This window comes from Sus scrofa, chromosome 12, assembly GCF_000003025.6.
Source record: "Sus scrofa isolate TJ Tabasco breed Duroc chromosome 12, Sscrofa11.1, whole genome shotgun sequence".
Lineage (NCBI taxonomy): Eukaryota > Metazoa > Chordata > Mammalia > Artiodactyla > Suidae > Sus > Sus scrofa.
Window position 1 is genome coordinate 61,163,174 of NC_010454.4, and position 24,995 is coordinate 61,188,168.

Here is a 24,995-nt window from a genome sequence, read left to right on the forward strand (position 1 = left end):
GGCAGATCTGGGCTGCATCAGGGACGGCCTGACGGTCTCGACTCAGGCCAAGTGGGCGGGCCGCAGGCAGCAGGGAAGGCCTTCACCTCCTGGCCTGCCTCCCATAGAGTCGTCAAGCTGCCACACTGACGCTTCCCAGACGCAAACAGGCCTCTGGACACAGCCGCCGAGCACAGCCCACTCCAAGGGTCCAGAACATGACACGCTCGGCTCTCAGCTGCACGTGGCCCGTCTGAGACTCACGGAGTCGAGGAGGCAGTGAGAGGGGCTGAGCTCGCTCTTCTGTCCCCTCGGGTTCACGTACCCTCAGCGTGCACAGGGCACGGAGAAGGGAAAGCAGACACACCGCCAAAGAGGGAGCACCCAACACTGACCAAGCAAGAACGCGCGCTGCCCCCGTCCTGAGCCCTGGTCAATGTCCCGTCATCCTCCAGGCCTTCCATCCCATCCTCTGGGGCCTCTCACTTCCAAAGCTGCCTCCCCCCCCAAAACCCAACTACTCCGCGGAGCAGGGTACCACACTGTCCCTACACAGGTCCCCTCAAAACCCCACACCCCCTCTGAGTACAGGAACCGACCCAAAGCCAAGTGTCCACGGAGCACCTCCTGCGGCTGCTCCCACCTCCCCCACCCCAGCTGCTCTCATCCCTACGCCCCCCAGGGAAGGACGCCACCCCCCCACCTCTGGCAACACTCTGCTCCCCTGCCAAGGCCCATCTCCCTACTCCAAGCCTCCTCTGTTCCCATCCTCGTCCACACCCCAGCTTGCCGCGGACCGGAATCTCGCCCTGGTCGAGCGAGGTGTCCAGCGCAGGGCAGGGCCTCATGACTGGGAAAACCATCGCGGGCGTGAGTCAGTGACACACTCGGGCGTCACACCGCACAGCTGAGCACTGTTCCCTACGTGCTCACTGGGTGCTGCTGGGCAAGCCTCCAAGCCACGGCCTGCGTGATCTGGCTTCCACCCTCGGAGGGCCCAGGTCACCAGGAGGAACGGGCAGCACCCAACACTGGGGGCAGCCGGCAGGCAGAGGCACAGGCAGACAGGCTGCATTGCAACCAGGCTTCTCCCTTTCCTGAAGCCAAGCTCCAACCAGGCCACCCCATGAACCCCACTGGCAAAAACCAAAGGCAGAGACACTGCAGGAACCTGGCCTCTCAGAGAGCAGCCACGTGGCCACGTGTGTGAGAACCACGACATTTCCATGCTCCTGGCCCAGGAACCCCACAGCCAGAAACTGCGCCTGAAAAAATCACACAGACAGCAGCACAGAGCTCTGCTCAGGACTGGGGAGGAACTGGTGTCCAATAAGAAAATGGCTAAACGACTGCTGATGACTATTAAGCCACTATAACACTCACAGCCATTCAGAGGAATTAATAACTACTAGGAGGAATTCGAGAAACCCTCTGTCTATCTATCTATCTATCTATTTCTTGCGCCCTCAGCATGCAGAAGTTCCAGGCTCAGGGATCGAAGCAGTGCCACAGCAGCGACGAGGTTGGATCCTTAACCTGCTGAGCCACCAGGGAATGCCCCAAGAAACCCTCTAGAGCATGGGCCCACAAAACTCCATCAAGCAGTGCTCCCTGCAGAGCCAGGTGGCTTCCCTCTGTCTCCTGGGTAACCAGCCTCTTCTTGAGGCGTTTGGGCAAATTTCCCCACAGGCTGCTGTGAAACTGGAATCGGTCAAGGAATCAGAGACAAAAACATGAAGCGTGTTCAGTCCCCAAGGGGCTCTCAGTCTAGCAAGAGACCAGTCATGTGAACACGCAACCAAAGGAGGATGTGAAAATGTGATCCATGGATTAAAAAATGCAGCAGGATGGAGTAAGATTAGGAGGCAGTAAGAAAATAGCTATTGTGGGAATTCTGTGGCACAGCAGATTAAGGATCCAGCACTGCCACTGCAGCAGCTGGGATCACTGCTGGGGCGTGGGTTCCATCCCTGACCTGGGAACTTCCATGTGCAGTAGGCATGGCCCAAAAAGAAAAAAAAAAAAAAAAAAAAAAGGAAAGAAAACAGCTATTACACTCACTATTGGAATCATGAACAAGTCTTGAGTGTTTTATTTTTCTCCTTTTTTGTAAAGTAATGCTACTACGTAGCACTTTCCAGACATTATTTTTGACGAAAAGGAAGGGCAGAGGTTTTGCCTGCTCATGCCTGCCTGCATCCTGCCCAGGGCAGGGGCTTGATCACTCCTGACAGAAGATGAGTGAGGTCAGGGAACCCCTATACCTTACACTGCATTCTCACCAAAACGACCTAACAGCTCGACACAGTCAGTGGAAAGAACCCAGCCTGGGGAGCTCCCGTTGTGGCTCAGCAGTAATGAACCCAACCAGTAACCATGAGGATGCAGGTTCAATCCCTAGCCTGGCTCAGTGGGTTAAGGATCTGGCATTGCTGTGAGCTTTGGTGTAGGTCATAGACGTGGCTCGGATATGGCGTTGATGTGGCTGCGGTGTAGACCGGCAGTCGCAGCTCTGATTCAGCCCCTAGCCTAGGAACTTCCACATGCCACGGGTGTGGCCCTAAAAAGAAAGAACACAGCCTGGGAACCAGGAGGCTCAAGTTCAAGCCCTGGTTCTATGTCTTTATCACCGCGTGGCCCAGAACAAGACACTGTGTCTACGAATCTCAGTTTCATCATCTACAATAAAAGGAAAATACATACATCCTTTCCATTTAAAAAATTTTAAATCACATCAGACACACCCACTGAGTCACTGAAGGACCAATGCCTGAGAGTCAGGGACATAAACCCCAGCACCTACTCAGGCCCAAGCACAGGGCCAGTGCTGAAACCAGGCAGGACTAGAGCATTCGAGGTCAGGCAGAGGGACTCCAGGGCCCCTGACTCGGAGGGTAAGGGCAAAGCATGCGACCCCGCACAGGCTGGTCACAGCAGGCTGCGGCTATAAACCCCACGCAGAGCGGCCATGTGCACAGCAGTTCCCAGGAACAGGCCCCCGCAGCTTCAGAGAAGGATCCCACCTGCGGGGGCCAGGATTTCAAGGAGGTGGGGCGTTGAGGAGCTGCCCTGAAGCATGAGGTGGGACAGAGAGCCCCTGGCAGACGCCTCGCTGAAAGATCTGTGGGCAGAGGGAGTGTAAACGCCGGCTAATCCGTCTTCTGTGGTTTGGAGGTTGGTTCCTTGCCCTTCTTTTCCCCAAAAGAGTTTCTGTGGAAGCGCTTCCACTCGCAGAGAAAACGGGCTGTGTCATAGTTTCTGCATTTCGATTCCAAAAGGAGAAATGAGGCCTGGGTAGCAGCCGTCTGGCCGTCTTCATACGCTTGTAAATAAATCACGAGCGATTCCAAGGTCGCCTGTCTTTTCTGGGCCGCGTGGATGGAAGTCGGTCAAGAGAAACGCGAGCCCACGTCCAAGTCAGTCTGAGGCCGTGCCCTCGCCAAGACCTCACTGCGTCCTGGCCGCTGGAAGCGCGCTCTGTCCAAACCCGCCAAACACGGAGGCTCCTCGGCGGGCAGGGCCCGCCTCCCGACCCCGAGCGGGCAGCACAGGCCCCTCTGCCCAGCAGAACCAAGACCCCTTCTCTTCTACCACAACCGGCATCGGCTGCCGCTGCAGACCCGCCAGAGGCCACGCACGGGCTTCTCCCCCCAATGCCGAGTGGGCCGGACGGTGCTGGAACTCACCTCCAAGACCGGCCAAGAGCTCTCGGGCCCTGGAGAAAACCGTCCTGCAGCAGAATCCCAGCCCCACTCCTCACGCGGGCGCCCTCTGCCAGTGCCAGCGCCCAGGGCCTGTCACCTGCCACGGGAAATCAGCAGAGGACCGTCGGCCACTGCGAGGATACCCAGCCACGGGACGGCCACTGCACACGATTCGGCACCATCAGCACCCAGGGCGTGTGACCAGGCTTCTGAGTGACAGAGGCTGCTGCTCCCCAGCTGTCAGGAAAGCATCAAGGGTGGCTCTGGGGACACACACGCCATCTGACTGGGCACACAGAGAAGTCATCTGAAGGGCCCGTCAGTTTCCTCTCTTAGTCACAGCTGTCCTACCCCCGCTGTCACCACAGCCAACACTCACGGCTTAGGAGGCGTCCGCTGCTCCAGGCCCTCTGCGCCCCCTCTTCCCCCCATCTCACACCCAAGGAAGCTGCGGGGCCTGAGTCAAGGCAACCTGACCCCACATCTTGCCTTTAACCATGAGCCACCTGTCAGCGAGCCGCGTCCAGAAATAAAGGCTCGCGCCGTCCCTGCAGAATGTACGTGCTGGTCCAGGACGAGACCCCCAAGGAGAACGTGTTTGCAAAGACCTAACTGTGAGCACAGGCACCCACCTCCACCCAGAGGAAGCAGAGCCAAGTGAGCAGAGCACCCCCTAGATTCAGCATCCAAACTGGGATACTTTGGGGAACGGACAGAGAGTCCACTAGTTACACCAGGACACGAGGCCCTGAAGAAAGTTGCAAGAAATGCAGTTTAGGAGCTCCTGGGCTGGCTCAGTGGGAAGAAATCTGACTAGCATCCATGAGGATGCAGGTTCGATCCCTGGCCTTGCTCAGTGGGCTAAGGATCTGGAATTGCTGTGAGCTGTGGTATAGGCCAGTGGCTATGGCTCCTATTCGACCCCTAGTCTGGGAACCTCCATATGCCTCAGGGACAGCCCTAAAAAGCAAAAAAAAAAAAAAAAAAAAAAAAAAAGGAGGAGTTCCCGTCGTGGCTCAGTGGTTAACAAATCCGACTAGGAACCATCAGGTTGCAGGTTCAATCCCCGGCCTCTCTCAGTGGGTTAAGGATCCGGCATTGCCATAAGCTGCGGTGTAGGTCACAGATGTGGCTCAGATCCCATGTTGCTGTGGCTCTGGCATAGGCTGGCAGCTACAGGTCCAATTAGACCCCTAGCCTGGGAACCTCCATGTGCCACAGGAGTGGCCCTAGAAAAGACAAAAAAAGACCAAAAAAAAAAAAAAAGGGGGGGGGAAGAAAATGCAGTTTACCCATTTTTGCTGCCAAAGATCAGGAGGCAAAGACAACAGAGCCACTGAGAACACCCAAAACAAGACAACACAAAAAGTAGAACCAAGGGGAGGAACTCGGCGCCAGGGAGCAGAGTGGGAGGGTCTGGGAGGCCTCTGTGAGGACCAAGCAGGAGCAAGCTCAGCAGCCCACGTCGCCGAGTTCCTGCCATGGCACAGTGGGTTAAGAACCCGACCGCAGCGGCTTGAGTCGCTGCGTAGATGTGGGTTTGATCCCTGGCCCAACGCAGTGGGTTAAAGGATCCGATGCTGCCGTAGCTTCACCACGGGTCACAGCTGCAGCTTGGATTCAGGCCCTGGCCTGGGAACTTCCAGATGCCATGGGTGCAGCCATGAAAAAGAAAAAGAGAAAGAAATGGATGTCGGGGACATGCGCGAGCCAGGGAGGCTGACGCCACAGGGCCTCATGCAGTGCCATCCATCTGGTAGCACGTCAGGGAGCAGGGCTTTAAAGGGGAGAAGGCAGGTCCCCATGATGCCAGGAGGCCTAGCATCTCCAGGACCGCCTCCTGCAGAGCCCTAAACCTTGGGACAAGCTGCTGACAGTCCTACCTTTCAGCCAAATCACAAGTAGCATAGGGTTGAGACAAAGACACTATCTGGTAAAACAACGACCCAAACTCCAAATGATGTTATGTGATGCCCAGCTGCTTTCAGGACAGAACACAACCACGCTGCTGCCACACACAGGACCATGCCAGGCCCTAAGCCATGTGTGTACAGACACGCACACAAAGGTATGAGGACAAGGCCAATGCCAGGTCCACACAGCATGCTCTGGGGGGCCTGGGGCACCAGGATGGCACGTATGACAGAGAGAGACTGTGGTGCTAGCTACACACGGGGAGCAAATGTCAAACCAAAAATGACAGAGAGACAGGAAACAAAGATGTCCAATAATCATTGGGCAAAATGTGAATTACAAGCACAACTCGAAAACGAGGTGGGGTAAAACTGTTCAGGGGTATTTTTGTAATAACTTACCCTTTTGTTGGCTACTCCACAGCATATGGAGGTTCCCAGGCTAGGGGTCGAACCAGAGCTGCAGCTGCTGGCCTACACCACAGCCACAGCAATGCTGGATCCAAGCCGCATCACTGACCTACACCACAGCTCTAGGCAATGCCGGGTCCTTTAAACCACCGAGCAAGGCCAGGGATTAAACCCACATCTTTGTGGATACTAGTCGGGTTCATTATCACTGAGCCACAATGGGAATGCCATTCTTTTTTCTTCATATTTTTGGCAGCTCAGATCCCATGTTGCAGCATATGGAAGCGCCCAGGCCAGGGACTGAACCCATGCCGCCATCATGACCTGCACCACAACTGCAGCAGTGCCAAATCCTTAACCTACTGGGCCACACAGGAACTTCCTCTAATAACTTACTTTTGAGGTCTAATTCAAATACCATACAACTCAGCATTCAAAAGTGTACAGCCAGAGTGCCCACTGTGGCTCAGTGGGTTAAGAAGCTGACATGGTGTCTGTGAGGAGGCATGTTCAATCCCTGGCCTCACTCAGTAGGTTAAGGATCCAGCGTTGCCGCAAGCTGAGATCCCACTGCCACGGCTGTGGTGGAGGCCTCAGCTGCAGCTCTGGTGCATCTCATAGCCAGGGAACTTCCACATGCTACAGCTGAGGCCATAAGGAAAAAATAAACCAAAGTAAGTGTACAGTCAATGGGTTGTGGTGCCATCCATCACCACGATCAGCTTGAGAGCATCTGCGTCACCCCAAAAGAGGCCCAACACACTCGAGCTGTCACTGCCCGCGGCCACCCCTTCCCCAGCCCCCAGCAACCACCCGTCTGCTTTCCATCTCGCAGACTTGCCTAAGCTGGATGTTTCACACAAAAGGAATCAGCGAGCATGTGGTCTTCTGTGTCTGGCTTTTTCCACTGAGCAGATGTTTTCAAGGGCAGCCACGCTGTAGCGGGTGCTGCTATCTCACTACTTTTCATGGCCAAAAATTACCCCGCTGCGTGGATGGGCCACAGTTGCTTATCCATTCATCTGTGGGTGACACTGGGGTCATGTCCCTGTTTCTGGTGGCTGTGCACATGCATGTCCAAGTTTGGTGACTGTTGTTAAACCTCCTTTAGGGGAAACCAACGAAGTAAACACCACCTGTCAAAGGGAGTCTGCAGAGTTAGCTCCTCAAAAGCCACAAAGGCAAATAGGTTGGAGGGGGTGCTGGACGGGGGTCCTGGGGGGCTCCCTGTAAGCAGGCTGGGGGGCCCAAGCTGGAAATCTCCACGTGCAGGTCTTTTGACACCCCCGGGCTGGAAGCAGAGGGGCAGCAAGAGGACAAGAAAGGCCAAGATGTGTTCTTTACCAGACGCCCTAAGACACAGTCACTGCAAAGGCTGTGCTGTAACTGAGGCATCTAAGTCCGTGGGGGATAACGTCTCATTTAACTTTAAAGACAGGGAAATTCCTGTCCGGCTACCAAATCCAAGGGGCAGGACCTGGCGAGGAGACTTCCAGGATAAGAGGTCATTTTCTTTGGAAGAGGAAAATTCTGAAGGTTGATCCAAGCTTCTTCCCAAAAAATAGAATGGAAAAATCCCTAGTGTGTGACCTGAGATCCCTGGGGGCCTCCAAGAGTCCCCTGAATTCCCTTCCCGCCCACGTGCTCAGAGGGCACACCTGGAGCCCGGAATGCGATCCTCGTCCCCACCCTGGCTTCCCACCCAAGCCCAGCCCCACGTCTCCAGGGTCCTGGAGTGTATCAGGCACATGCAGTGACCAGGGGAGGACGGAGGTGGTCTTGCTTCCTGGCGGCAGAGCAAGGCAGCGGCAGAGCCAGAGAAGGACCACCTGCCCTGGCCGGCAGTCCTCAGCCGCCCGGCTCTCCAGTCCCAGTGACACCTGCCCCGCCCGCAGCGGTGCCCAGACGAGAAAGTGACACAGAGCACGACTCCTCTGAGCCGCAAACTCCTGTCTACTCGGCCAGAACGAACCGTCCCCACCATGAGCCACGTGCCGCACCTCAGGGGACCCTTGGCAGCAGGAGGCCGGGGGAGCCAGTCCTGGAATGTGCTGGTGGCCCCACTCCTCCACCCTGTGCCCACCCCAGCATTCTGAGCGGGGGCCTCGGCCTCTGCTCAGTCCCGACACGTGTCCTCGCCTCTGCGTCCTCAGGGCAGCTCCCATCGAGGCATTTGGAGCCTTCAAGCAAATGGCCCAGCTTGGGCCAGACCAGAGGTTCTCAAAGTACGGCCTTTTTCAGGGGGCCCTGAGACTCTTTTAAGGGGTTCATGAGCCAAAACTGTATTTTTAATTGTCACACCCGTAGCATTTGGAAGTTCCCACACCAGGAATCAAACATTCACGGCCACAGAGACAAGGCTGGATTCTTAACCTGCTGCAGGAATTTCAAGTCAAAAAAAATTTTGTATGTGTGCTTTTTAGGGCCACACCTGTGGCATACAGAGGTTCTCAGGCAAGGGGTCAAATCGGAGCTACAGCTGCCAGCCTATGACACAGCCACAGCAACTCGGGATCTGAGCCGTGTCTGCAACCTACACCACAGCTCATCCAGCCACACCGGATCCTTAACCCACCGAGCTACGGCACAGGTCACAAATGTGGCTCAGACTCAATCCCTAGCCCAGAAACTTCCATATGCCACAGGTGTGGCCTTAAAAAATAAATTTTAATGCCTCAGTTTTAATTTCTACAGTAAATGCCATGGATGTAACCCACATTAACAAAAGTCCTGAGTAATCAGAAGCATAAAGGAGCCCCAGCCACCCAAGCGCACCCCATCAGCAACTGGCCCTTGTACTCCCACAACACCCGTGCTCCCCCGGGACTGATCACACCCCCGGCTCTCTGTCAGCCCAACACAAACAAGCCTTCATGTCCGTCTCCAGGCTTCTACTCAGAGCCTTTCTCCTCAACACACTTCCTAAAGGGAAGAATCTCATGCCAGACTTTCCCCTGGCGGCAGCCCTACCAACCATGGAAATGAAAGACTCCGGCACACGCTGGGCAGGGAGACCCTCCTCCTGAGAGGCGAGCTCTGCCAGGGACAGGGGCCTGGAGAGGGGGCAGGACAGGGGCCTGGAGAGGGGGCTGGCTCTACAACAGACAACATGCACTTGCGGGCGCCCTGCCCGCGCCCTGCCCCAGGTCCCAGCGGCCCCGAGGCTGATACATCAAACTACTGAGCACCTCGGGCATCCGACAGGAGCGCGGCACCCGCTGCTAGAGCCATACACCACTCGAGCCCTTTCGGATCCATCAAATGTTCCACTCCACTAAAAAGTACTAAGGCAAGACTAGAACAAACCAGTGGTTTTCCAAGAGCCCTTCAGAGCCCCTGCAGAGCACAGGTGGGGCAGGCAGCTGGGGTGGGAGCAGCCTCAGGGGGGCGCCACTCCTGCCCTGGACCTGGACTTCACATGGCTGAGTTCCGAGAGCCACTTCAAGGGGCTCCGTGCTCCACAGCTAATAAAGCTTGAAAACTGGAAACAGAGGCGCGAGCAGGCCAGAGACCTCTTCCTCTGACTCCAAGGCTCTCTGGAGGCTGCTGGCTCTCCGCCGCTTCCATGAACCTCCCCACTCTGGGGTGCACCAGCGTGTCCCCACACGGCCTAGCCTTCCTCTCCCACCCCCTCCAGCTCTGCTCCTGCTTGGCAGCTGCGCTGAACTCCAGGAGGGGGACGGGGCTCCAAGGGGCCTGGCCATCCCCGCACATGGGCACAGCCCCTCCAGCAGCACCTCGCAGTTGCACGCAGACCCCAGGTCTCCATCCTGGACTCCTCCGCCCGTCCAGCACCATCTCCACTGCCCCCCCCCCCCCCACAGCCTGCAGTGCGGATGTCTGGCTGGACGAGCTGATTCCAAACAGAGCTCACTGACACATTTCCATGGGGCCCAGCAAGTCCCTCCTAGTCTCCACCCAGAAGAAGAGAGAGGAGGTGTCAGACAAAAACACGCACACGAGCGAACGTTCCCAGCAGCCAGAGGACAGAACAGCCCAAATGCCACCTCCAGATGAAGGGGCAGAATGCGCTCTCTCCATGTAATGGAACATTCGGCCATAAACAAGCCGTGGACACTGCTTCACGCGACCACATGAACTCCTGAAAACATGCTCAGTGCAAAAAGCCAGACAAAAGGTTGCAATGTCCAGACTAGGTAAATCCACAGGGACAGGAAAAAATACGTCCACAGGGACAGCAGACAGACAGACGGGTGCTGAGGGCTGGGGGTGGGGAATGGGGCATAACCGCTTACAAGGTATGGGGTATTCTTTCGGGGTGACGAAATATGTAAAATGAGAGAGTACTGGTGGATTTGGCGTATTGTGAATGTGCTAACACAACTGAAATGTCCTTTTTTTTTTTGTCTTTTTGCCATTTCTTGGGCCGCTCCTGCGGCATATGGAGGTTCCCGGGCTAGGGGTCGAATCGGAGCTGTAGCCACCAGCCTACACCAGAGCCACAGCAACGCAGGATCCGAGCCGCGTCTGTGACCCACACCACAGCTCACGGCAACGCCAGAACCTTGACCCACTGAGCAAGGGCAGGGATCGAACCCACAACCTCATGGTTCCCAGTCGGATTTGTCAACCACTGCGCCAGGACGGGAACTCCCTGAAATGTCCATTTTTAAATGATTAACTTGACGTTATATAAATTTTGCCTCAAAACAAAACAAAACACCCCACACACAGTGCTCACTAGATGCCAGGCATGGAGGGGGCAGCCCACCCTCTCCATTCTCCCTCCCACTCCCCAGCTCAGCCACCCGCTCCCCCGTCTGCCCACACACGTGCCCTGCAAGCCCAGCCCCTGCTCAGGGCCCCTCCCTGGCCTGTAGCCGCTGGGGGAAGAGCGGAAGCCCCTGCCCTGACTGGGCCTGACGAGAAGCCCGTGGCCACAGGATTTTTGGAACATGACGCCACTCGTGGCAAAGGGAAGAAAGCTGAAGAGCGTGTGGGGATAAAGTTTAGAGGCCATGGCTTGGCAGGAAAGTCACACCCTGACCCTCAAAAAAGCAGTGCTTGCTGGAGTTCCCTCGTGGCTCAGCAGGTTAAGAACCTGGCATTGTCACTGCTGTGCCTTGGGTCACTGCTGTGCCTTGGGTCACTGCTGAGGTGCAGCTTCACTCCCTGGCTCAGAACTTCCGCATGCCACAGGCGTGGCCAAAACAAACAAAATAGCAGTGCTTCCTATAAAATGACAGGTAGGACAGGAAAATGCGAGGGAAGGGGGGAAAAAAGGAAATTTAACAAGTTCAGCCCAAGTGTTACCCTCCAACCCACTCTTCCCAGCACACACACACCCTCTGGCAGCCCCCGGCTCCCAGAATCTAGGGGCTAAGGGCCACACACACCCAGGGATCTAACGTCCAGAGCCCCCATCTGAGCCGCTCACGTGCGCGCGGGGAGCACTGGGAGGCGGAGGTCGAGTCAGACGGCCTGGGTTTGCATCCCGGCTCTGTCCCTTGCTGCCTGGCCATTAGGCAAGTTACAGGCCCTCTTCTCGTCTGTTTTCTTCTCTCTGCCTCATCAGGCGGCTCCGAATACAAATGAGTTAACAGTGGCCTGGCACACAGCGATTACTGTCAGCTATGAATGCCACCACTGCCACAGGAAATACTCCCAGAGCTAGTCAACTGCTCCTTCGATTTAAGTATAGAAAACCACGCCGTGGAAGGTTGCGTGGCCCTGCTCCAGGAAGAAGACCCTACACGCAGCGGGTTTCGGAGGGGAGGGAGATGAGCAGATGAGAGTCAAGGACGACTGGGTGGCCCCACTGCACCTAGGCCGGGGGCACGAGGATGTAGATCCCATCAACTGCTCCCAGGGGCGACCGCAGGAAAAGCAGCTTCTCTTAGTCCCCCTCTGACACTTCTACCCAAAGTGACTTCCGAAATCAGGACCTGCCACAGTCATGCACAGGACTTGCACCAGGCCCTGCTCTGGGCCTGGCAGGTGCTCCAGGGTGGCCGCGGGGCTGGCGGCTGCCCTCCGGAGCAGCCGTCACCCTCTAAAGGGAGGTCTCAGGCTGACAGAACCCGGTCTCTCCACTTCTTACACTCTGAAAAAAAATTTTTCTCTTCTTTTTAGGGCCGTACCTGAGGCATATAGAAACTCCCTGGGCTAGAGTTTCAACTGGAGCTGCAGCTGCCAGCCTGCACCACAGCCACAGCCATGCCAGATCCAAGCCATGACTGCAACATACACCACAGCTCACAACAACGCTGGATCCTTAACCCACTGAGTGAGGCCAGGGACTGAACCCATATCCTCATGGATCCTAGTCGGGTTTGTTTCCACTGAGCCACGACGGGGACCATAAAATTCTGAAAAGTTGAATCTTTATACTGAAGCAAGCTAACTGCTTATGGCCCTTCCAAGCCCGAGGGGCTCCTGTGAGGAAGCTATTGGGGTGGTGCTAGGCAGCTTAGCAGGGGAGGTGGCAGCCTGGGCTTCTGCTCTGTGGGCGCAGGGTAGGCAGAATCAGAGTATGAGTGCCAGCTGCCCCACAGAATTGCATCACAGAGGCAGCTCCCGCTCTGGGTCCGTGCCTACAAAGCCAGCCGCGTCCACAGGGTGCCTGCTCCACACTCAAGCAGTTATAAATTTAGCACCAGCTGTTTCTTGCACCTTCCAGCATCCTCACAGGCACCCAAAGACAGGGGTATTATCGCAGCCTCCGGTTTTTAGGGGAGGGACACAGACACTTAAATCCTGTTACCTTGCTCAATCAGCATAAAACCCAAATCTGGGCTGAAAGCCCCCGCCCTCAACCACCCCATTCCCTCTCGTGAACACGTGCAAGTGAAAAGTGGGACCGTGTCAGATTTCTAGGTCAGCGCAGCCCCAAGCGGAAAGCAAATGAACGGCCCGGCCCTACTGAGACCTGAGGGTCCCGCACGGAAAAGAGGCTCTGAGTGTGGTGCCCAGGAGGCCTGGGCTCTTTCTCTGGCTCAACTGGAACTGAGCAGCTGCTGGCCTGCCTTAGGCTCTTCTGCTGCTACCAGGCCCCTGGGAGGTGAGAGGCCTGTCTAAGGCGCACAGGAGGCTCCCTGGCATACCTGCCAGACCAGGGCTTCAGGACCAGAGAGATCAAGGACACAACCACTCCCTGGGTCTCAATTCCTCAGGGGAAAACCTGCTTCCTGCTCAGGGCTGGACCAAAGCCAGCAGCCTGTTCAGGGGACACGGGACACCCCACAGCTAAAAGACGTCAGGACCGGGTGACAAACCGCGAAATGCTCTGCTTGTCCCAACCCCGCCCCCCACTCCAGAAACTCAGGAATCCAAGTCAGGACCAGGCCCTGATTCTGACAGCAAAGGTTAACACTTGTCATCAGACACAGGGAGGCCAAAGGAACGTTGGAAAATTCCACCCTGGTCTTCCTGTGACCCAGGCTGACCCTCGCTGGGTCTCAGTGGACAGTCCCTTGCCTGCTTAATGGAGCGGGGGGGAGATGTCCAGGCCCGCAGGCCCTCCTCCCAGGGCTTGGAGGTAGAAGTCCATTAAAGAGCCTTCGTTTCGGTGGCAGTAGCCCGGCCTCCTACTGAAACACCAGGTTGACAAGTCCAAGTGGCCTTCCCAGGAGAAGGGAGGACAGGCTCTGGTCGCATGAAGGCTGGCGTGGGAATCGTGTGGAACGCAGCCCCATCCCCAGGGAGCTCGGCGGCCTCGGGCGGAAGGAGGTCACGGCGGACACAACCCCTGATCCCGTGCCACGCAGGCCCCGGAGGACGCATCAGGCCCATCTGCTCACTCTCGCCCGAGCCGCCCTGAAGCCGAGGGCAGGCCACCTCGGGCCACTTGCAGCGCAGGGTGCACACGCTAAACTGAGTGACAGGAGGCAGGAGCCTGAAGGGTTACAGACGCCAGGCAAAAGCCAGGCTGCGGTTTCATGTGAACTAGGATGACCCTGACTGAGAAACCCAGCAAGCGTTTTGGAAGCTTCTAGTTCCAGTCTCCAGAGACGATGTGCCAGCAAATCAACCCGCTGGCTCTCTGGCCCCCAAAGGAAGCGACAGAATAGTGGGAGCCGGAGGGCTGGGCATGCAGGGCGTCCTCCCAGGGCAGCTGCGAAAGACCTGCAGACCACTTCACAGGACGCTCAACTGCTAAAACCAAGGGACCACAAAATCTAGGGCAGCGTTTTCTTTCTTTCTAACTTTGTAGGGCCGCACCTGTGGCGTATGGGAAGTTCCCAGGCTAGGGGGCGTGTTGGAGCTTCAGCGGCTGGCCCACACCACAGCCACAGCAATGCCAGATCCGAGCTGCGTCTGTGACCTTCGCCACAGCTCACGGCAATGCTGGATCCTTAACCCACTGCATGAGGCCAGGGATCGAACCTGCGTCCTCACGGATACCAGCTGGGATCCTGACCGCTGAGCCACGACGGGAACACCTACGGCAGAGTTTTCAGACCTGCCCTCGAGGCCTCAGAAATGACTGGAGGTCCCACGGGCAGAAAACAGAGGGGGCTGAGAGGCTCCAACTGCATGTCACCCAGAAGCCATGTCTCTTTTTCACGCACGATGTTTCCGTACAAATTTCTTCTGGTAAAAGGCTCCATGTTCAATTTATTAAGTTTGAAAACCACTGACTTGGTCCAACTATGTCCTCTCAGATGGGAAAAGGGTGCCTGGAGAGTGAGTTTCCAAGGATAAAAGCCTGTTTTTTCAGATCCAGTGCTTCGAAGTCAGCCCCCAGGGCTCCCCGCCCCACAGCATATAGGGACCTGGGCGTAGGCCACACCGCCCCACCCGCCCGTCTCCTTTCCAGCTTGCAATTCTCCCTCCTCTCTTTCCATCTATCTGGCAGCTTGGGGACAATTTAAAGATAAACATTCCAAGCCAAATTTCTTTATTTTGGCCTAAGAGCATCAGGGAGAGCCCAGACAAAGGCCGTTCCCCACAGGAGAGGTGGTCGCATGCTTCCTGGAACAGCAGTTACCACAAAGGCCATCCTGGAGCCTCCACGGGCCTGGCCAGTGCGCTGCATCTGTTCCATCAGCAGAACACTCCTTGTCGAGAGAATGTGGGCGCCAGCTTTACAGGTGGGAAACTAGGCCTGGGAGAATGTAAGTGACCTTTCTGGGTCAGCCTGCCACAGGTGCGCCAAGAAGAGAACACAGGTCTTCAACTGCAGTCCCTCTGGGTAGCACAGGAACAGGAGCTCAGAGAGAAAGCTCACGTAGCAGGCTCAGGTAGCAGGCTCGAATGCAAGGAGAAAAGCAGCTAGGATACGGCTGCAGAGACTCAGCACATGCAGAGGGCTGTGCGGAATGCAGTCGCCACGTCCGGCCATCTGCCTGGACAGGCAGGTAGGCCTGCCCCCTCCCAGCCCACCCGCAAGAGAGGTCCCCTAAGCCCTGACTGGCAAGCACCCGCCCTCCTTCTGCCCTGGAGGGGAAGTAGTGACCAGAGCCCCAGAGCTCTCGGACACAGCAAAAGGAGTCACCAAAAAGGAAGGGACATGCAAGAGTTCCCACTGTGATGCAGCTGGGTGAGGACCAGGCATTGTCACTGCAGCGGCTCAGGTCACCTCTGAGGTTCAAGTTCAATTCCCAGCCTGGCAACTTCTACAGACTGTGAGTGCGGCCAAAGGAGGAAAAAAAAAAAAAATGGTGACAAAGAAAGCACACCCCTAAAGCTGGCCAAAGACACTGAGAGAGATGCACACAGGAGCACGAGCAGGAGAAGCGGCGCTCCAGGAAGCTTCTGAGCCCAGCTGTCTGCACGACAGCCCACAGTGAGGAAAAGCTCACGAGCACAGCTTTCCCAGCCGGCGCGTCGCCCAGGGTCTCAGGGACCCAGCCGAGGGCCAGGCCGCTGCACCCAGACCTGCCCTAGTCACCACTGCAGGCACCAGCCACACACAGATACTCGGCGCTTGCCAAGTGGCTAAGTCTGCACTGGAGGGGCTGGGAAGGTGCAAGTGTGTACGACAGCTTCTTTACATGTTGAAATGATGATATTCTGGACACCTTAGGTTAAATAAAACTAAAATCGATTTCACCTTTTTCTACTTAAACATGACTACTAGAAAATTCTAAATTACACATATGTAATACAGTTCCATTGGAGAGGGCTGGTCTAACCCAGGGAGGGTTGGCAAGCTATGCTCCACAGGCCAAATCCAGCCCATTAGCTTTGTCTTTCCTTTTCTTTTTTGGCCACCCCAAGGCACATGGCCTTCCCAGGCCAGGGACCAGATCCGAGCCACAGTCTCGACCCAAGCAGCTGTGGCAACGTTGCATCCTTAACCCATTGTGCCCGGCCAGGGATTGAACTGGTGCCCCAGTGCTCCCAAGATGCCTCCAACCCCATTGAGCCACATCGGGAACTCCCCACTGGCTATTTTTTTAAGGCTGAGAAATCAAGAATGGCTTTGAGGAGTTCCCATTGTGGCTCAGAGGTTAACGAATCTAAGAACCATGAGGTTGCAGGTTCGATCCCTGGCCTTGCTCAGTGGGTTAAGGATCCGGCGTTTCCGTGAGCTGTGGTGTAGGTCACAGACATGGCTTGGATCCTGCGTTGCTGTGGCTCTGGTATAGGCCGGCAGCTACAGCTCCGATTGGACCCCTAGCCTGGGAACTTCCATATGCCGCAGAAGTGGCCCAAGAAATAGCAAAAGGACAAAAAAAAAAAAAAAAAAAAAAGAATGGCTTTTATATTTGCAAATGGTTATGTAAGTACCTATGCAAACTCCTTGAATTTGCCTGTGGAATTACAAAACCTAAAATATTTACTATCTGGCCCTTTAAGAAAAAATTTGCCGATCCCTAGTCCAGACTCTGGAAAACAATCAGATATTCACTCCAGTAATACAAGGAGCAAAGGGTAGGTTTGGGAGTTGGGGGAGAAGGGGGTGTGATTCTTACATTTTTTTTTTAATTGAGGTAAAATTCATGTAACATAGAATTAATTACTTTACCTTTCTTCTTCTTCTTCTTTTAAGGGCTGAACCTGGGGCACATGTAAGTTCCCAGAGTGGGGATCAAATCACACTCTAGAGACATGGGACCCAAGCCTCGTCTGCGACCTACACCGCAGCTCACAGCAAAGCTGGGTCCCCGAACCACGGAGCCAGGCCAGGGATTGAACCCGAATCCTCATGGATACTTGTGGGATTCATTTCCGCAGCACCACAATGGGAACGCCACAGCTTTTTTATTGTTGGCTGCACCTGTGGCATGTGGAAGTTCCCAGGCCAGGGATCAGACCCATGCCACAGCAGCGACCCACGCAACTGCGGGGACAATGCCAGATCCTTAACCCCACTGAGCCACAAAGGAACTCCAAAATTAACTGCTTTAGGAGTCCTTGTTGTGGCTCAGAGAAAATGAACCCTATTAGTATCCATGAGGATGTCGGTTCAATTTCTAGCCCCACTCAGTGGGTTAGGGATCCTGTGTTTCTGAAAGCTGCAGTGTAGGTTGCAGACACAGCTCAGATCTGGTGTTGCTATGGCTGCAGTGTAGGCTGGCAGCTGTAGCTCTGATCTGCCCCCTAGCCGGGGAACTTCCATGTGCTGCACCTGCAGCCCTAAAAAGTAAAAACAAACAAACAAACTGGAGTCTCCATTGTGGTGCAGCGGAAACAAATCTGACTAGTATCCATGAGGATGTGGGTTCGATCCCTGGCCTCGCTCAGTGGGTCAGGGATCCAGTGTTGCTATGTGCTGTGGTGTAGGTCGCAGATGCGGCTCAGATCCCGAGTTACTGTGGCTGTGACACAGACCGGCAGCTGTAGCTCTGATTTGACTCCTACCCTGGGAACCTCCATATGCTGCAGGTACAGCCCTAAAAAGCAAAAAATAAAAATAAAAATAAAAAATTAACTACTTTACAGTGAACGCTTCAGTGCCACTTAGTACATTCATGGTGTTATGTAACCAGTGCTTCCATCTAATTCCAAAACATTTCATCACCTTCTAAATAACACCAACCCCATCAGCAGGCACTCCCTGTCCCCCACTAACCAGAACCTTGGCAACCACTCGTCTGCCTTCTGTTTCCATGGATTTGCCTCTTCTGAACATTTCATATCAACAGACCAATCTGTGACCTGTCTCTGATTCTTCCACTAAGCGCCATGGTTTGGAGGGTTAGTCATGTTACAGCAGGGCTCAGTATTTCATTCCTTTTTATAACTGAATTATATTCCTCTGTCTGGATATACCACTGTACTGGATTTATCCGTTCGTTCACGACGGATACTTGGGTTGTTGCTACTTTTTGGCTATTGTGAACAGTGCTATTGTGAACTGCTTGAATACCTACTTTCAATTCTTTGGGTCCACGCTAGGAATGGACTCACGGAGTCAGGTGATAACGCTCTTAAGGAACTGACAATCCGACCTCCTCGCCGGCTGAACCATCGCACACCTTCCCGAGAGCAACGCACGCGGGCTCCACATCCTCGGGGTACCTGATACTTTCCCTTTTCCTTCCTCTGCATCCTAGTGGGTGGAAGGCGGCATCTCATCAGGGGTTCAACCTGCATTTCCCTAACCACTACGGATGTTACCGTCTTTTCACGTGCTTGCTGGCCAAGTGTGAGGTCTGGGACTTCTGACATACCCCTTGCCAAACTACCCACCAATCTGTGAGTAATTACAAACCTTCTAAAAAGGGTGGGCACAAAATCCTCCCGCTGTTTCTGAGATGACCATTAGGTCAAACGAAGACCATCCATATCCCGGAACTTCCAAGAAAATCATAGGAACGAAAGTTGATGAAATGATTCAAGAGATCAAGCGCTGGCCCCCCTACCTCAACATCTGGGATTCCTACCCCAAGGCCCCAGTAGCCCTGGCCGTGGCGCATGGGCCCAGCGAGGGGCGGAATTAGACCAGGAGGACTGGAAGAACTGGGCAAGATCCAGACCGACCCTCTCATTCTCCACGAGAGAAAAACCACCCAGCCAAGGTCCCGCAACAAAACAGCAGTGGACCAGGAACGAGAATTAAGTTTGGTGACTCCTCCCACAAAAATCGATGCCTATTGGTGCAGGAGCCAGCAGGAGAATGAAACATCACCTCAGGTCACGCCCCACCAGAAAGCCCAGGAACCCCAGCTGGGACAAGGACCTGGACACCCAGCATCCTCAGTTCCAGACCTGCAGCTCCCACTAACCCCCAACCCCTCTGCTCCCCTCTTCCTGTTTCAGTCTACACAGCCTCCGGAGCCACCCCGCTCCCTCCCGTGCCAGAATTCCACGCGGCCCTATTCCTCCTCCAGCCCCAGCCACCTCCACTCCCCTGATGGCCAATTTACCACATTATCTTTCACTCCGTCCCACCTGCCCAAACCTACTCCAAATATGCTCTCCTCGGCCACCGTTAAAGGGACTTTTACCCGGCCAGGTTTCCTCAATCCCCACCTCTGATCAACTGCCAACGTCCTGTCGCCCCGTCGCTGGTGTCTGGTGACGCCTTCTCCCTGAACAGCACTGACCTGGAGACCTTTACTGACATTTGCATGATCTTTTTTTTTTTGTTTTTTTTGTCTGTTGTCTCTTGTCTTTTTTTTTTAAGGGCCGCACCCTCGGCATTTTGAGGTTCCCAGGCGAGGAGTCGAATCGGAGCTGTTGCTGCCCGCCTACGTCACAGCCACAGCCACGCCAGATCCGGGCCGCCTCTGCAACCTACAGCACAGCTCACGGCAACACGGGATCCTTAACCCGCTGAGCGAGGCCAGGGATCAAACCCACAATCTCATGGTTCCCAGTCGGATTTGTTTCCGATGTGCCACGACGGGAACTTTACACGGACTTGTGGAAGAGCATCTATTAGAGCTTCTGCCTTTCCCGAGAATTATTTTCCCAAAACACAAATCCAATAGATGAACAACCTAAGCATAAAAACAACTATAAAAGAATGAAGGAAATAAGAGGCTATACCATAAAGTTGCAAAGAAAACCTTCGTAAGCATGAGATTAAAACTACAAACTATAAAGAAAATGCAGACATTTAATTGCATTCACATTTAAAACTACCGCATGAAAAAGAGAACTAACCATACATAAAATTAAAAACAGTATGTGACAAGTGCCAGATTAATATCTTGAGCAGGAATCAGCAAACCATGGCTCAAAGGCCAATCCCGCCAGCTGCCTGTATGTGTATATAAAGTTTTACTGGAAAGATCCATACCCCTTAGTTTATGTCTTATCTACAGCAGCTTTACACAGAGGCTTTCGTGCTACAAGGGCAAAGCTACCGGGGAGCCACAAAGATCTCGTGGCCCAAAAGGCTGAAATGTTTACTATGTGATCTTTTACAGAAAGTTCACGGACGCCTCACCTAAAGTACACATAAAGCACCTACACATTAGTGCGGGAGAGAGGAGCTAATCCAAGAGAAAAATGGACAAAAAATATGAAAACCCACAAAAGAAACAAAATACACTCAATAAATATTATTAAAAGAGGCTTAAACTCACTGGTCATTGGGGGAATTACTAGAGAATTAAATCATTTGCTACCCAATCTTGGCAATGGTATGACACAGCCTTTTTTGGAAGACAATTTGGTGATTATCTGTGAAAAAAAAAAATTTAAGGCATTTGATGTCAACCCAGCCATTCTATTTTTGGGTAACTGCCCCCAGAGAAATACTTACACTCGTGCGCGCATGCACACACACACACACACACACACAAGCATGTAGAAAGCTGTTCGCTGAAGCACTCACTGTTTATAATGACAAAACCAGGAACTAACCTTGCTGTGCATCCATAAAGGAATGGTTAAATTACGGTACATCCCTGACAGTACAAGATGCAAACAGTTTTGGTATGTTTATACGTACTACCATGAAAGGGACTGTGAGATGTCTGTTAGGCAGGAAAAAAAAAATATGTTGCAGAGCAAAAATGCAGTAGAGTTTAGATTAAAAAAGGTTTTTCAACTATACTTGAGCTTGTATGTATGAATGTCGAGAAACGCACAGGACTAAAGGAGAAACGCCTTACGGAGGAGGTGGCCTCAGTGATTGCTGATCTATCTTCCAGCCTGGACGGTCTAAAATAAGCTCGGGGGCGGGAGGGGCAGCAGGAAGCAGGGACTTGGGGGAGACTGGTGGGAACCGATTGGCTGAGGGTTTCCAATGGAGCCCCGAGGATGAGAGGAACAGGCTGGGGGAGGGCCGGATGCAGGGAGCAGCAGCTGAGGCTGCTGGCAGCCGCCCGAGTCTCTCTCCTCTTTTCAAGAGCAGCTTCTTCCTGAAAGATCCCAGGAGGTGGAAGCCCGGCCTCATCTCTCCCAGCACAAATAACCCCACTCATTTCAGAAACTACCATTCCAGTTGGGCCCTGGAGGGCCCAGGCCTGCTTCAAAACCCACACTTCCCCTGGGAAGAAGGAGAAAGAGCAACACACTGGAAATGTGCAACACCTCCTGCTCCTCTGAACCCACCTAATAAACAGATTTTTTTTCAACAGATTTAACTCGAATATGCAGATTCCATTCTAGTCCACCCAAATTTAAGAAATGGAAAGCAAGCCCCATGAGGTGTAAACACGCAATTGAGGCAGCGGCCCGGGATAACCAGAAAACTCTCCGAGAATAACCTTGCCAAGCCCAGAAACTTCCTAAATCCAAGTGTACGGGTCTGTAAGCAACTTTCTGTCTGCTTATTTTTTGAAAAGTTTAAGAAGGTCTCATGCCTTGCTTTTCACAACCGCCTGGAGGGGGGGAGAGCCAGGGACCCCTGCTCCCAATTTGTGGGAACGGAAAGGAAACTACCCAGAGGCGAAGGGACCTGCTCAAGGTCACGCGGCTCAGAGTGACAGCGGAGACCAGAAGCTGGATCTCCCGAGTCCCGGTGCGGGGCCCGCATCACCGCCTACGCGGCCGCCCAGAGAGCCCCGCAGCGCCGAGGAGGGGCCCTCGGAAGCCCGCCGCACAGCCCGGAGCACGCCCCGCAAACAGCTCCGCGGGCCCTCGGGGCGCGACCCGGGCTCCGCGGCCTGGGGGCTCCGCGGCCTGGGGGCTCCGGTCAGGGGGCGGCACGTCCCGGGCCGCCGCCGCCGGCCCCGTAAGCGCCAAGGCCGGTGGGCACTCCAGCGGCGGAGGAAGGGCCAGGCCGGTCCGCTCGGAAGCAGCGTGTCCGCGGCAGGAGCGGCCGCAACTAGGTCAGCGGGGCCGCAATGGGAAGGGGGCTCCCGGCCTCGCTCAGGGCCGCCCGGGGACGCTCGGGGAGCACGGCGGCCGGGAGAGGGCGCGGGGCGGGGGCGGGCCGTCGGGCGCGGCCGGGAGCCCGGCCGCGGAGGGACCGGCGCGGGGAGAGGCCGGCGCGGCGACCCGGGGCGCCCGGGAGAGACGAGACCCCGCTCCGGCCGCGCCGCCCGGCCCGAGTGCGGCCCCGCGCTTTGTTCCCGCGCTCGGCCGGGCGCCTCGAGCCTCCGAAACGCATGAGTCACCGGGCGGCGGGCGCAGGGCGCCGCTTTGTCCGCCCCGCCCGCCGCCCGCCGCCCGCCGCCGGCCGCGGGCGCTCACCTGCGTCAGGTCCTCGTCGTTGAGCAGATGCGACTCGCGGGGCTTGAAGCAGTTCTGACACTTGCTCTTGTTGAAGATGTTGGCCTGGAATTTCCTGCACGGGTTCTCCTTGGCGGCCGACATGGCCGGGCGCGGGCTCAGGCCGGGAGCCGCCGCATCCCCGGCCGCCGCCTCCAGCCGCGCACGCAGGCCGGCGCCTCACAGAGCGCGCGGCCCCCGCCGCCCGCCCGCGCCGCCGCCGCCGCCGCCGCCCGCCGGCCCCGGGCCCATGGACGCGGCCAAGCGCGCCCGCTCCCGCTCCCAAAGCGCCCGCCGGTCGCCGCGCTCGGTGCCCGCGCCGCCCTGGGCGCCCGCGGCCGCAGCGAAGGGGAGCGGAGCGCCGGGCGCACTCGGGGGCGGCGGGCGCGCGCGAGGGAGCGACAGGCCAGCGCGCGGGGCGGGGCCGCACGCGGGGCGGGGCCGCGTCCCGGCGCGATTGGCGGCCCAGCGGGCCAATGGCAGCTGGGCGCCGCGGCTAACAAAGAAACCTTCCTGCGAATGGGAGCCGGGGGAGGGACAAAGGCGGCCGGGCGCAAGGTAACTTGTGTAGGCGGGGAAAGGCGGGGCGCGGCGGGACGTTCAGGCTTGGTGGACGGGCGCGCGGCCGCCGGCCCTGACAGCTGCGGGGGCGGGGCCGGCGGGGCGGGGCGGGGCCGGCGGGGCGGGGCCGGCGGGCTGGTGCTGCAAACAGCTTTTCCAACCTGGCTCTCTTGCGCCCACGTGGAGCGGATTAGCTTGACACCCACCGCACCCACTGTGCGCGGGCCACGCGCGGTGGTCAGCAAGGCTGCAGAGTGTTACAAGTGCTTGATATGCATGAGCTCAGTGAAGGCGCACAGCCTCCCCATCACCATCCCGTTTTACACGGGCGGACACTGAGGCACATAGAAATTAAGACGAGGGAGGTAGGGTTTCAGGGGGTGACTCAGAGACATCAGCCTGGAAGAGCTGTCAGTTCTATTGCGGGAGATTAGTAAGGGCTGACGCGATGCCAGGTACTGAGCCAGGCACTCCTGCCCTCATTACGCACTTGAGGAAATTAAGGCTCCAACGCTTCCAAGCAATTTGTGCCACGTAGTTCTACTAGGTGGGCGAACCGTCCCTCCAGTCCTCCACCGTCCAGTCTCCGAGCCAGGAGACCACTTAGAGAAGACTGAAGGAGGTGTGGACAAAAGGCTCAGCAGCTCAGAGAGGGAGTCCTTGGGGAAATTAAAGAGGAGAGGAAATTCAGGCCGAGCGTGAGTCGAGAGGGGCTGGGGTGGAGGTGGAGGAAGAAGGAGCAGGACTGACCACGCTGAGGCCTTCGTGAGGGCCCGGTCATCCAGGGCCCTGGGGTCCAAGCCCAGGCTGGTAAGGTCATCCTACTGGCAGCGAGGAGCCCAGCGCCGGGGTTTCCAAATCAGGGCTTGAGCCAGCTCAGCCCTCGCAGAGGAGGTGACACTGAAGCATGTGCTAGGGTCAGTGACAGCAGCTGTTGCTTAGAGAATGGAAGGTTTTCGGAGAAGCAGCGAAGGCTTCCAGAGCTGTGTACTTTTCCACTGAGCCTCCTGCAAACATCCCAGGGAGGCGGATGTCATGTTCGTGTAAGAAAGTACTTTGCTCCAAAGCGAGCTGAAGAACGGAGAATCCAAGTCCCGCGGCCGCCTGTGGGGAAGGCCAGCCCCAGCCTGGCCGGCCCTTGGCCCTGGGCGAGTGCCTTCACCTGCCTGCTGCCTCCGTTACCTCATCCACAAAACTGGCATGAGTGTGTGCTTGCCGTGAGTGTCACATGATATAATGCTTGTAAACGATTTAGCACCGTGCCAAAATGTTAATTGGTGAATCTAGGCAAAGGGTGTTTATTGTCCTACCCTCGCGGCTTTTCTGTGGGTTTAAATTTTTGCAAAATAAAAAAGTGTGTGTGTGTAGTGGGGGAGACAGACAATTCTTGCCTACACAGAATACTCAGAAACTGATACCACGGGTGGCCTCTGGGGAGGGAGCTGGGTGGTTGAGAGGTGACCTACTTTTAATTTTCACTGTGCGCCCTCTTCTTTCTTTGGATTCAGTGTTGTGTGCATGTATAACTTGCTCTAAAATAATTCTCAAAAGTCCTACCCATGCCTCAAGGTCATCTCACAGGCCCCGTCCCTGAAGCAAATGCCTGTCGTGTTCTGCTCAAGTCTGTGGACACATCCCCGGGCAGGAGGGTCTGCAGTGGGGGCATAAGGAGGCATTTGATTCAGGCCACCTTGGAAGAAGCTCACACCTGAGCAAATGGAGACAAATTAGAAGGCAGGAGTGCCCACTGTGGCACAGCGGAAATGGATCCAACTGGCATCCGTGAGGATGCAGGTTCGATCCCTGGCGTCGATCAGTGGGTGGGGGAGCTGGCGTTGCTGCGAGCTATGGTGAAGGTCCCAGACTTGGCTCAAATCTGGCACTGCTGTGGCTGTGGTGTAGGGCAGCA

At 55.8% G+C, this 24,995-nt stretch overlaps 1 protein-coding gene across 11 annotated transcripts in view; it reads right to left on the reverse strand.

Annotated features, from left to right (window-relative positions):
* The window catches only part of MPRIP (myosin phosphatase Rho interacting protein), a 108,290-nt gene extending 85,557 nt beyond the window's left edge, over positions 1-22,733 (reverse strand). For 2 of the 11 annotated variants that reach the window (XM_021068039.1, XM_021068038.1), the window contains exon 1: positions 22,508-22,716. In XM_021068039.1, the coding sequence (XP_020923698.1) occupies positions 22,508-22,630 (123 nt within the window). In that variant the 5' untranslated portion in view covers positions 22,631-22,716. Of the gene's footprint in view, positions 1-22,507 lie in introns of all 11 variants that reach the window. The other 9 variants (XM_021068043.1, XM_021068040.1, XM_021068042.1 and 6 more) reach the window with 6 other exon arrangements.